Source organism: Ranitomeya imitator, chromosome 4 (assembly GCF_032444005.1).
Source record: "Ranitomeya imitator isolate aRanImi1 chromosome 4, aRanImi1.pri, whole genome shotgun sequence".
Classification (NCBI taxonomy): domain Eukaryota; kingdom Metazoa; phylum Chordata; class Amphibia; order Anura; family Dendrobatidae; genus Ranitomeya; species Ranitomeya imitator.
The window spans coordinates 667582079-667596313 of NC_091285.1; the positions used below are offsets into that span (position 1 = coordinate 667582079).

The following is a 14235-nucleotide window of genomic DNA, read 5'->3' on the forward strand; positions in this document are numbered from 1 at the left end:
CCACCAAGAGCTTCACAGAAGTTTATAATGCAGAGCCGTAAAAATAAAACAAATTTTTTTTCCCACAAATATTATTTTTTAGCCCTCAGTTTTGTATTTTCCCAAGGGGAACAGGAGAAATTGGACCCCAAAATATGTTGTGCAATTTGTCCTGAGTGCGCTGATACCCCATATGTGGGGGGGAACCACCGTTTGGGCGCATGGGAAGGCTCGGAAGGGAAGGAGCGCCATTTGAAATACAGACTTAGATGGAATGGTCTGCAGGCGTCACATTGCGTTTGCAGAGCCCCTAATGTACCTAAACAATAGAAACCCCCCACAAGTGACCCCATATTGGAAACTAGACCCCCCAAGGAACTTATCTAGATGTGTTGTGAGAACTTTGAGCCCCCAAGTGTTTCACTACAGTTTCTAACGCAGAGCCGTGAAAATAAAAAGAAAAATTCCCCCCAAAATTATTTTTTAGCCCCCAGTTTTGTATTTTCTCGAGGGTAACAGGAGAAATTGGACCCCAAAATTTGTTGTCCAATTTGTCCTGAGTGCGCTGATGCCCCATATGTGGAGGGGAACCACCGTTTGGGCGCATGGGAGGGCTCGGAAGGGAAGGAGCGCCATTTGGAATGCAGACTTAGATGGAATGGTCTGCAGGCGTCACATTGCGTTTGCAGAGCCCCTGATGTACCTAAACAGTAGAAACTCCCAACAAGTGACCCCATATTGGAAACTAGACCCCCCCACTAGACCCCCCCATGAACTTATCTAGATGTGTTGTGAGAACTTTGAGCCCACACGTATTTCACTACAGTTTATAACGCAGAGCCGTGAAAATTAAAAAAAATCTTTTTTTTCCCACAAAACTTATCTTTTAGCCCCCAGTTTTGTATTTTCCCAAGGGTAACAGGAGAACTTGGACCCTAAAAGTTGTTGTCCTATTTGTCCTGAGTACGCTGATACCCCATATATTGGGGTAAACTCCTGTTTGGGCACACGGGAGAGCTCGGAAGGGAAGGAGCACTGTTTTACTTTTTCAACGCAGAATTGGCTGGAATTGAGATCGGACGCCATGTTGCGTTTGGAGAGCCCCTGATGTGTCTAAACAGTGGAAACCCCCCAATTATAACTGAAACCCTAATCCAAACACACCCCTAACTCTAATTCCAACGGTAACCCTAACCACACCTCTAACCCTGACACACCCCTAACCCTAATCCCAACCCTATTCCCAACCGCAAATGTAATCCAAACCCTAACCCTAACTTTAGCCCCAACCCTAACTGTAGCCTTAACCCTAACTGTAGCCTTAACCCTAACTGTAGCCTTAACCCTAACTGTAGCCTTAACCCTAGCCCTAACCATAACCCTAGCCCTAGCCCTAACCCTAGCCCTAACCCTAGCCCTAACCCTAACCCTAGCCCTAACCCTAGCCCTAACCCTAACCCTAGCCCTAACCCTAACCCTAGCCCTAACCCTAGCCCTAACCCTAACCCTAGCCCTAACCTCAGCCCTAACCCTAGCCCTAACCCTAGCCCTAACCCTAACCCTAACCCTAGCCCTAGCCCTAACCCTAATGGGAAAATGGAAATAAATAAATTTTTTAAATTTTTTTTTACTTTTCCCTAACTAAGGGGGTAATGAAGGGGGGTTTGATTTACTTTTATAGCAGATTTTTTAGCGGATTTTTATGATTGGCAGCCGTCACTCACTGAAAGACGCTTTCTATTGCAAAAAATATTTTTTGCGTTACCACATTTTGAGAGCTATAATTTTTCCATATTTGAGTCCACAGAGTCATGTGAGGTCTTGTTTTTTGCGGGACGAGTTGACGTTTTTATTGGTAACACTTTCGGGCACGTGACATTTTTTGATCGCCTTTTATTCCGATTTTTGTGAGGCAGAATTACCAAAAACCAGCTATTCATGAATTTCTTTTGGGGGAGGCGTTTATACCGTTCCGCGTTTGGTAAAATTGATAAAGCCATTTTATTCTTCGGGTCAGTACGATTACAGTGACACCTCATTTATATCATTTTTTTATGTTTTGGCGCTTTTATACGATAAAAACTATTTTATAGAAAAAATAATTATTTTTGCATCGCTTTATTCTGAGGACTATAACTTTTTTATTTTTTTGCTGATGTTGCTGTATGGCGGCTCATTTTTTGCGGGACAAGATGACGCTTTCAGCGGTACCCTGGTTATTTATATCTGTCTTTTTGATCGCGTGTTATTCCACTTTTTGTTCGGCGGTATGATAATAAAGCGTTGTTTTTTGCCTCGTTTTTTTTTTTTTTCTTACGGTGTTTACTGAAGGGGTTAACTAGTGATATAGCTTTATAGGTGGGGTCGTTACGGACGCGGCGATACTAAATATGTGTACTTTTATTGTTTTGTTTTTTTTATTTAGATAAAGAAATGTATTTATGGGAATAATATTTTTTTTTTTTTTTTCATTATTTAGGATTTTTTTTTTTTTTTTACACACTTGTAAAAAATTTTTTTTTTTACTTTTTTACTTTGTCCCAGGGGGGGACAATACAGATCGGTGATCTGCCAGTTTGCACAGCACTCTGACAGATCACCGATCTGTCTCAGAGCGCTGCAGCGTTACCAAGTGCCTGCTCTGAGCAGGCACTTGGTAAGCCACCTCCCTCCCTGCAGGACCCGGATCCGCGGCCATATTGGATTGGGGACTTGATGCAGGGAGGGAGGTAGGAGACCACCGGAGCAACGCGATCACATCGCGTTGCTGCGGGGGTCTCAGGGAAGCCCGCAGGGAGCCCCCTCTCTGCGCGATGCTTCCCTGCACCGCCGGCACATCGCGATCATGTTTGTGCCGGGGGTTAATGTGTCGGGGGCGGTCCGTGACCGCTCCAGGCACATAGTGCTGGATGTCAGCTGCGATAAGCAGCTGAAACCCGGTCGCGATCGGCCGCGCTCCCCCCGTGAGCGCGGCCGATCGGCTATGACGTACTATTCCGTCCTTGGGAAGTAAAGCCCACCCCACATGGACGGAATAGTACGTCTAATGGCAGAAAGGGGTTAACCATTGAATTCAGGTTTCCTATTCAGCCCCATTGCCTCCTAGTGTATAACCTCTGGCCCCTCATGCCCCCTGCCTTTACTAACCTATGACATAACAGAAAAACTGGTGGTGCTTACTGATGCAAAGTTCTGTAATAGGAGACTCTGGGGTAACAAGTCCGTCCATGACATTTCTTCCTCCTAAATCTTTCCTCATCACCCGTGAGTGATGTTATCGAGAAGTGGAAGGAACCACAGCAGGTCAGCCAGAGAGTGGAGACCTCGTAATGTTACAGAGTGGGAGGCCGATTACTGAAGAGCAGAGGGTAGAAAAGTCACCAACACTCTGCTGCCTCCATAACTGCAGGGCTTGTTTTTCGGGCCCTTGACCACCTTAGTCCCAGTGATGAGAAATCTTTATCTTAAGCACAAGACATTGTGAACAATTATAGCTCCCAGCTTTGTGGGAACAGTTCGTCCCCATGATTGTGCGGACAAAGTCCGCATAGACATGGTTGGGTGAGTTTGGTGGAAGAACATGACCGACCGCACAGACATGGTTGGGTGAGTTTGGTGGAAGAACATGACCGACCACACAGGGTCTGGACCTCAGCCCGAGCCAACACCTTTAGGATAAACTATAACGGAGATTGTGAGCACATCAACTGCTCTACTGGATGAATGGACAAAAATTCCCGTGGACACCACAAAAACCTTGTAGAAATCCTTCCCAAAAGAGTGGTAGCTGTTATAGCTGCAACTCCATAGTAATGCCTGTGGATGTAGAATGAGAAGTCATGAAAGCTCCTGGATATGTAAGGTGGAGGAGCCACATTTGATCCACATCTATATATATAATTGTCTAAGTGTACTGTACTGTATATTTGTCCATATGGTACACAGTATATTGTGAGAAGGTCACTGGTAAAATGCTGAAGGGGAGATATGTGTCACTCAGGATGTTAGCCTCGGTGATATGAACCTAAAAAATGCTCCAGCATACTAAGTGCTGAGAGGGGTTAATTGGCCATTTTAAGGGCTGGGTTTTAGTGAACAGCTGAAGAGTGGGTGGGAGGCTGTTCACCTTATCTCCACCCCAAGGTGTGTTCCAGAAGCTAAATGTGAAGCCTTTGGACTTATTCAGTGTTCGGTGGTTCTAGAAATGAGATGTGCTCATGTTAAAGTGAGCTGAACCTTGTTTTTTTTATCCCTGAGTGGCTGGATCCCCACAGCCACACAGACTGTACTGTATGCTATTTTGTTTTCCCGTTATGCCAGAACGGCCATGTTTGTTATCTAATTTTGCACTGGTTTATGCAGTACGATTTTTACCAATAAACCAGTTGATTCTTAAACGGAAAGCGTTCCTGTGACTACCTCTGTGAGCAGCTCAGGGAGACAGTCCTCCACAATGTGTACAGCGATGGAGTGGATTTGGGATACATGTGTTCAAAATGCTAAAAATATACTGAAATCTAACATTTTGCCTGTTTTTAATTAGGTCCTATTTGCATATTATTACTTTTAAACAGAAATTGTGGGACAGATCCGCAGATTACTCCGTTTTCCCCAATCTTTCAGTTCTTGTGTTTTAATACGTAATCACCAGTGTCGTTCCCTATCGTTCTTCTCTCATCAACCTCTTCTCTTTCATGTGTTTGACTTTAGAAGGTTTATAGCGGAAGACAAGATTGATAGATAACAGAATCTGCAAACCCACCAGACCACATCTTCCTCGAGCCAACCGCCAGCGCACACATAGTTCCTATACACTGACATCCGTGGCTTTGGAGGGGAGTATGAGCAGCATGTTATAAAATGTTGTGAAATCTTCAATTGTATTGTAGGACATACATGATGCTCCTGTAAAATGTATTATCAGGCTACACAATAAAAAATGTAAAACTGGGAGTCAGACCCCAACACATATCTGTGTTTGCAGACCGCGTACCCCCATAAAGTAACAATTTTACACACTCCTGAGCATCCACCATACATTCGCTCCTGAGAATGCGCTAAACATCCACGGCCCGCTTCATACATCTGCTCCTGAGTTTCCTCCATATATCCACTCTTAAGCATGCTCCATATATCCGCTCCTGAGTATGCTCCATACATTAGCTCATGAGTATGCTCCATATATCCGCTCCTGAGCCTGCTCCATACATCAGCTCATGAGTATGCTCCATACATCCAATCCTGAGCCTGCTCCATACATCCGCTCCTGAGTATGCTCCATACATCCGCTCCTGAGTATGCTCCAAACATCCAATCCTGAGCCTGCTCCATACATCTGCTCCTGAGCCTGCTCATACATCTGCTCCTGAGCCTGCTCCATACATCTTCTCCTGAGTATGCTCCATACATCCAATCCTGAATATGCTCCATACATCCAATCCTGAGCCTGCTCCATACATCCGCTCCTGAGTATGCTCCATATATCCAATCCTGAGCCTGCTCCATACATCCGCTCCTGAATATGCTCCATACATCCAATCCTGAGCCTGCTCCATACATCTGCTCCTGAGCCTGCTCCATACATCCGCTCCTGAGCCTGCTCCATACATCCGCTCCTGAGTATGCTCCATACATCCGCTCCTGAGTATGCTCCATACATCCGCTTCTGAGCCTGCTCCATACAGCCGCTCCTGAGTATCCTCCATACATCTAATCCTGAGCCTGCTCCATACATCCGCTCCTGAGTATGCTCTAAACATCTGCTCCTGAGTATGCTCCATACATCCGCTCCTGAGTATGCTCCATATATCCACTCCTGAGTATGCTCCAAACATCCGCTCCTGAGCCTGCTCCATACATCCGGTCCTGAGTATGCTCCAAACATCCGCTCCTGAGCCTGCTCCATACATCCACTCCTGAGTATGCTCCAAACATCCGCTCCTGAGCCTGTTCCATACATCCACTCCTGAGTATGCTCCAAACATCCGCTCCTGAGCCTGCTCCATACATCCGGTCCTGAGTATGCTCCATACATCTGCTCCTGAGTATGCTCCAAACATCCGGTCCTGAGCCTGCTCCATACATCCGCTCCTGAGTATGCTCCAAACATCCGCTCCTGAGCCCGCTCCATCCACTCCTGAGTATGCTCCATACATTCGCTCCCGAGTATGCTCTATACATCCGCTCCTGAGTATGCTCCAAACATCCGCTTCTGAGCCTGCTCCATACATCCGGTCCTGAGTATGCTCCATACATCTGCTCCTGAGTATGCTCCAAACATCCGGTCCTGAGCCTGCTCCATACATCCGCTCCTGAGTATGCTCCAAACATCCGCTCCGTAGCCCGCTCCATCCACTCCTGAGTATGCTCCATACATTCGCTCCCGAGTATGCTCTATACATCCGCTCCTGAGTATGCTCCAAACATCCGCTTCTGAGCCTGCTCCATACAGCCGCTCCAGAGTATCCTCCATACATCTAATCCTGAGCCTGCTTCATACATCCGCTCCTGAGTATGCTCCATACATCCAATCCTGAGCCTGCTCCATACATCTTCTCCTGAGCCTGCTCCATACATCCGCTCCTGAGCCTGCTCCATACATCCGCTCCTGAGTATGCTCCATACATCCGCTCCTGAGTATGCTCCATACATCCGCTTCTGAGCCTGCTCCATACAGCCGCTCCTGAGTATCCTCCATACATCTAATCCTGAGCCTGCTCCATACATCCGCTCCTGAGTATGCTCCATACATCCGCTCCTGAGCCTGCTCCATACACCCGCTCCTGAGTATGCTCCATACATCCGCTCCTGAGCCTGCTCCATTCATCCGCTCCTGAGTATGCTCCAAACATCCGCTCCTGAGCCTGCTCCATACATCCGCTCCTGAGCCCGCTTCATCTGCTCCTGAGTATGCTCCATACATTTGCTCCCGAGTATGCTCCATTCATCCGCTCCTGAGCCTGCTCCATCTGCTCCTCAGTATGCTCCATACATTTGCTCCTGAGCCTGCTCCATATATCCGCTCCTGAGCCTGCTCCATACATCCGCTCCTGAGTATGCTCCATACATCTGCTCCTGAGTATGCTCCATACATCCGCTCCTGAGCCTGCTCCATACATCCGCTCCTGAGTATGCTCTAAACATCTGCTCCTGAGTATGCTCCATACATCCGCTCCTGAGTATGCTCCATACAACCACTCCTGAGCATGCTCCAAACATCCGCTCCTGAGCCTGCTCCATACATCCGGTCCTGAGTATGCTCCAAACATCCGCTCCCGAGCCTGCTCCATACATCCAATCCTGAGTATGCCCCATACATCCGCTCCTGAGTATGCTCCATACATCCGCTCCTGAGCCTTCTGCATACATCCAATCCTGAGCCTGCTCCATACATCCGCACCTGAGTATGCTCCATACATCCAATCCTGAGCCTGCTCCATACATCCGCTCCTGAGCCTGCTCCATACATCCGCACCTGAGTATGCTCCATACATCCGCTCCTGAGCCTTCTCCATACATCCGCTCCTGAGTATGCTCCATACATCCGCTCCTGAGTATGCTCCAAACATCCGCTCCTGAGTATGCTCCATACATCCGCTCCTGAGTATGCTCCAAACATCCGCTCCTGAGCCTGCTCCATACATCCGCTCCTGAGTATGCTCCATACATCCGCTCCTGAGCCTTCTCCATACATCCGCTCCTGAGTATGCTCCATATATCCGCTCCTGAGTATGCTCCATACATCCGTTCCTGAGTATGCTCCATATATCCGCTCCTGAGTATGCTCCATACATCCGCTCCTGAGTATGCTCCAAACATCCGCTCCTGAGCCTGCTCCATACATCCGCACCTGAGTATGCTCCATACATCCAATCTTGAGCCTGATCCATACATCCGCTCCTGAGTATGCTCCATACATCTGCTCCTGAGTATGCTCCAAACATCCGCTCCTGAGCCTGCTCCATACATCCGCTCCTGAGTATGCTCCATACAGCCGCTCCTAAGTATGCTCCATACATCCGCTCCTGAGTATGCTCCAAACATCCGCTCCTGAGTATGCTCCATACATTCCCTGGGATCCCACCATATATTCATGGTGCAGGGTGGTTCAGTGGTTAGCGTGCCATCTGTTTGACAATACCACAATTTTTGGGGGGTCAGATATATATGCAGAAGTCTATGAAATCAGAGACATGCGATGCTACAGTAGGGCTCCATAGACTGCAATCATTCTGTCAGTCAAGCACCAAGATAATATTGTAGTTGGTTCCACTCTATAACTCTTACAATAGTCTGGCAGGAGAACATTGCTATACACGTAGAAATCACTTGATATCATTCTGTACCTATGAAGGGGGCCTCCAAGATGTCAGAATGGCTTCTCCTCTTATATCTCCCTGCAAAGATTGGGATCAGGTTAGAAGCACGAAGGTAGGGACTGGAAAAGAATCAAAGTAACAAAAATGAGATTATCATTTAATAGAGTCTTTCATCAATTAAGAAATCTTCACACATCACAGACATATTGCTTATGTTTTCAGGTAGCGTGAACAGTATGTTTTTTTTCCTGCTGTTTTTTTGTATACAGAAAATCTTCTATGTTTATCAGTTCAAACCATAAGGATATGATTTCATGAAAACTTGCAATCACTGCCAGCGTTTCTGCATAAAAAAAATTGAAGAAAAGGAAAACACAGCAAAAATCACAGCAGACTGTTATGGCATATTTAGCCGAAAAATTGCATTAAAAAAACCTAGTGTTTTCGCACTTTAGAGGGTGGAGTGCTCAGTTTACATCCCATGGTGATTTACCCTCAATCCTAATATATTTCATAACCTGTTCACCACAAAACAACGTCAAGGGTCATTCCCATTTTCATAGATGAATATTTCCGATTAATACTTTTGCAATTTACTGTTTATTAAAATTTGCAGCCGTTCTTGAGATATTTTTTAAACATATATTTAAAATATGTTTACAAACAAATATTTTTTTACATTTTTTAAACCGAATTCATCATCTTTCCCCCACCTCACATATCCCCCTTACATGATCTATCTATTATGGTAAACGGCATCACGGTCTCTCCGGCACCTGAAATCCGCTGCCTCGGGGTAACTCTCGACTCTGCCGTGTCCTTCAAACCTCACGTCCAAGCTCTCGCCACCTCCTGTCGCCTCCAACTCAAAAATATTGCCAAAATCCGTTCCTTCCTCAGCCCACAATCTACCAAAACTCTTGTGCATGCCCTCATCATCTCCCGCCTCGACTACTGCAACACCCTCCTCTGTGGCCTCCCCGCTACTCTCTTGCACCACTCCAGTCTGTCCTCAACTCTGCTGCTCGGCTAATCCACCTCTCTCCTCGCTACTCCCCTGCTTCTCCCCTCTGCAAATCCCTCCACTAGCTCCCAATTCCCCAGCGAATCCAGTTCAAACTACTAACACAGATCTACAAAGCCATCCACAACCTGTCCCCTCCCTATATCTCTGAACTAAACTCCCAATATCTTCCCTCACATAATCTCCGATCCTCCCAAGACCTTCTACTCTCCTCCATACTTATTCGTTCCTCACACAACCGCCTCCAAGATTTCTCCTGAATATCCCCTATCGTCTGGAATTCCACGCCTCAATACATCCGATTATCCACCACCCTAGGATCCTTCAGACGGAACCTGAAAACCCATCTCTTCAGGAAAGCCTACAGCCTACAATAACCAAGCCGCCGCCTCACCGCCGCCAGAGCCGCCGCCTCACCTTCACCAGAGCCGCCGCCTCACCGCCGCCAGAGCTGCCGCCAGAGCCGCCGCCTCACCCCTACCTTCTGTCTCTTCCCCACTATCCCATAGAATGTAACTCCACAAGGACAGGGTCCTCTCCCCTCTGTACCAGTCTGTCACTGTAAACCTGTTTACTGTAAACGATATCTATAACCCTGTATGTATCCCCTTTCTCATGTACCGCACCATGGAATTAATGGTGCTATATAAATAATTAATAATAATAAACAGTTTTTATTGAATATTTTCATTTATAACATACAAAAAGTATCTATGCAAGGACAAGGAAAAGCAAAAAAATAGCAAAACAGTCAAGTAAAACAGCAAGACAATCAGGTAAAGCATAACTGCCTTACATGAGGCGGACTTACTCCATATCCATTAATTGATTGTCCAGAGCTTTGCCATAATGCTGTCTTGAGTATTATATTCCTTATCATCATAAACATCCGAGAAACAAATTAGAGTGAAAAGAAGAAAAGAGTGTAGAGTAGGTAATAGAAAGTACGGAAAAAAGAGAAAGGAGGAAATAGGGAGGTCTGATTAATAGGATGGAAGAAAATGGGGGGTAGGGGTGGAAGAGAAGGGAACTGAATTGTAAAGTATGAGGAGAGTTGAATCTCTCCCGTTTGTGTTAACTGCCTCTTTGTTATATCCTACTTCGCTAATTTGTCTCCAAGAGTGTTAGGAATTCCGATGATTCGCGAAACATAATCCATTCCGGCCATGTTTTGTAAAAAACATATCCTCATATTGTGTCGTAAAAGTGGATAGCCTCTCCATCCTGCATAGGAAATCCATTTCAACTATCCAATCCCTGATATTGGGGGCTGTCTTAGAACGCCACTTCCTAGGAATGATAATATGAGTGGCCGTTACGCAATGTTTTAGGAGTCCTACCTTGATGCTCCTGAACGAGCCAGCGATCATTGACAGTAGGCCCAGCTGTGGGTTACTTTGAATGATGTCACCAGAACCTTTGAATACATTTCAAAGACCTTATTCCAAAGTCTTTTAATTGGTGAACAATCCCACCAGATGTGGAGCATGGTACCCTCAGATGCCTCGAATCTCCAGCAGAGGTCAGATACCAGTGGATATATCTTATGAAGGTGGGCTGGACATCTGTACCACCTAGTTAAAAGTTTAAAATTTGTTTCCTGAGCCCTACAAGCCAAAGGGAGCCTGTGTGCACAAAAGAAAGCTTTTTTCCATTGCTCAAAAGAAAACTCTAGCCCAATCTCCCGTTCCCAATCCAAGGCAAACCATGACTTATTCTCAGCTCTCTCTGACATAAGAATTGAGAGAATTGTTGAAGCACTTCAGCAGCGCGAAACGGCCGTCGTTTGACCTGTACACTCTGCTGTATATGCTTCCCCGAGCCATGAAGATTTTACTGCAATAAAGTTTTACCTGCACTGAAGATCGGTGAGTGCTGCCGTCTCCTTCCTTACTCGCAGTAAGAATTGAGTATACTTGTGAGACTGAGTGTGCAGGAGTCGTCTCTTGCATCATCAATGATTCCAGTGTCGTCAGATCTGTCTGGTTTAAAGGAAACGGCTGGAGGGACGACTCGAAGGAACGTAGTTGCAAATATGCAAACCATGAGAAGTGGAGATCTGGAAATTCCTCCCTCAGTTCCGCCAGTGATTGCCGTCTCTTTAACGTCCTAGAGATGTGCATCACTCTGAGTTTAGGATTGTTGGACCACACCAAAAACGACCCTACTCCAACACCCGGGAGAAACTCGGGATTGTCAAACACTGGGGTCATGGGACCGGGGCTGTTTGAGAAACTCCATGCCAAAATAGCGGAGTCCCATATTTTAAGTAGATCACGTGTCAGAAAAGGTAGGTAGTTGGTCCAGTTACGATGTATCTTAGGGGTCCAAAGTAGCTAAGTCAATGCCAGTGATAAAAGTGACCTTTCTATCGAGACCCATTGTTTTCCTTCCTGATCATGAAACCAGTCCAAGGCCCGTATCACTATGGCTGCCCGATGGTAGTTTCTCAAGTTTGGCCCGTTCTTGAGATATTAACACTTTTCTTTTGTTTACAGCTCAGTGCCTAGTAGGCCGAGCGCCTCTGCTGTCTAGTTTATAAGTAGTTTGGTCTGGAAGCTGGCCGGGATTAGGAGATAACAGTGCACTCGTGCCATCCTGACCAGCTTCAGAGCACCGCTTACAAGCTCAATAGAAAAGAGGTTGTACTTGTAAGCACTGCACATGTTCTACTGGCTTGCAGAGGTGGTCGGTCTCCAGGGCACTGAGCTGTAAAGAAAACTAAACTGTTAATAACTCAAGAACAACTGAACATTTTAATAAATGGATACAGAACCTGTGATGTCAGATAACGCTATTTGCTACATACAGAATCTTGTTATTCGTCAGGCATGTAATAATATTTCCTGCTCGGTGTATTACACAGTCCAGATTAAGCAGGAAGATGCATCTTCTTCTAAAAGGTTAATCTGACAAATAAGGACATGGTGGTTTCTATAAGACAAATCGTCTAGAAATGGAAATAGCTGATAGTAAAGCATTTATCTACTATGGGCGGTATTGTTGCTTCTAAAGTCTCTTAGTACATACACAGCAGAAACACTGAAGAGAAGCTTTGACAGTTTTTGTTATGAAAATTTTTGTAATAAGTGTATCATTTATCACAGGGTCAAGATGAGTGGTAGGCACCTGCCTAGAGTGACAACACCTGCCTAGCCGAGGGGGGCACACTTTAAAAAAAAAATGCTGAATGTCTACGGTCGCCTGGCATCTTCCTGCAGTTGCAGACGTTGAGCACAGTGATGGCCGGGGTGCAAGCATAGGGAAGCAGTATTAGTCACGGTTAGCCTCGGTTGTCGCTCCCTCACCGCACTTAATTCTATTCTCATTTGTCAGACATAAATACAATTGTTGCATGCACTACCCGAGAGAGGAGCTGTCATCTCCCCTGCTCCACTGGGATCTCCAACAAGATGCAGGCCACTTCCGTCCTACGCCTTGTAGGAGAAGGCACATGCAGGAGATGGGTGGCACTTCACAGAAAAGGAGACGGTGGACTGGATCCTGGATTATGTGAGTATGTAGCTTTTTTTTATAATTCTTATATTACTGTTCAAAGGGATATAAAATGTCGAGCTGTGCAGATGGGAAGATAAAATGAGGGGATGGGCTGTGCTGATGGGGGGAATAAAATGAGCAGTCCGGCTGTGCTGATGGGGAAAGGTGGAATTAAATGAGGGGCTGTGCAGATGGGGGAATAAACTGAGTGGCTGAGCAGATGGGGGAAATAAACAGGGGGGATGCGCAAAGATGGAATAAAATGAGGGCCTGTGCATATAGGGGAATAAAAAGAGGGTCTGTGCACAGGAGGGGGAATAAATTGAGGAACTGTGCAGAGGAGGAATACAATGAGGGGTTCTACATAGGAAGAGGAATAAAATGAGGGGTTGTGCAGATGGGGAAAAAGTGAGGAGTTGTGCAGAGGGAGGGAAAAAATGAGGGGCTGTGTAAATGAGTGAAATAAATGGGCTGTGCAGATGGGGGAATAAATTGAAGCACTTTGCCGATGTAGGGAATAAGCTAAGGGACTGTGCAGGGGGGTAAAGAAGGGGCTGTGCAGATAGGGGTAAATAAACGGGCTATGCAGATGAAGTAAATAAACAGAGGGGCTGTGCAGATGGTAGAATAAATTAACTGGCTTTGCAGAGGGGGAATAAAATGAGGGGCTGTGCAGATGGGGGAATAAGCTGAGGGGCTATGCAAAGGGGGGTAAAATGAGTGGTTTGTTCAGATGGAGGGAATAAAATGAGGGGCTGTGCAGAGTGGTGAATAAAATGAGGGGCTGTGCAGATGGGGAATAAGCTGAGGGGCTGTGCAGAGGGGGTAAAATGAGGGGTCTGTTCATATGGAGGGAATAAAATGAGGGGCTGTGCAGGTGGGAGAAAAAACTGAGGGGCTGTGCAGATGGGGACAATAAACTGTCCAGATGAAGGGAATAAGGTGAGGCGCTGTGCAGAGGGGGGTAAAATGAGGGGCTGTGCAGATGGAGGAAGAAACTGACAGACTGTGCAAATAGGGGGAATAAGCTGAGGGGCTGTGCAGGGGAGAGGAATTAACTGAGGGGCTGTGCAGATGGGGGAATAAACTGAAGGGCTGTGCAGAGGGGGGAATAAGCTGAGGGGGGCATAAAGTGAGGGGATTGGGAAGGGGGCATGAAATGAGAGACAGTGCGGGTGGACCATGAAATGAGGGGCTGTGTGGGGGCCATAAAATGAGCGGATGTGCATTTGGGCCATGAAATGAGGGGCTTTGAACGGAGGGCAGCAAAGTATATAAGGAGCTGTGGTGACCATACTGTATATGGGGATGTGGAGGTCATTATGCTGGGGGCTGTGGTGACCATATTGGATAGAAGGCTGAGATGAATATCATGTTTGGGGTGTTGTTTGTGGGCAATAATACTGTATGGGGTTT

At 46.3% G+C, this 14235-nt stretch overlaps 1 protein-coding gene across 3 annotated transcripts in view; it reads right to left on the minus strand.

Moving 5' to 3' along the window:
- LYL1 (LYL1 basic helix-loop-helix family member) overlaps positions 1 to 14235 on the minus strand; it is a 36214-nt gene that overhangs the window by 5294 nt on the left and 16685 nt on the right. For all 3 annotated transcript variants that reach the window (XM_069767182.1, XM_069767181.1, XM_069767183.1), the window contains one exon: positions 8325 to 8416. In XM_069767182.1, the coding sequence (XP_069623283.1) occupies positions 8325 to 8416 (92 nt within the window). The remainder of the gene's footprint in view (positions 1 to 8324; positions 8417 to 14235) is intronic.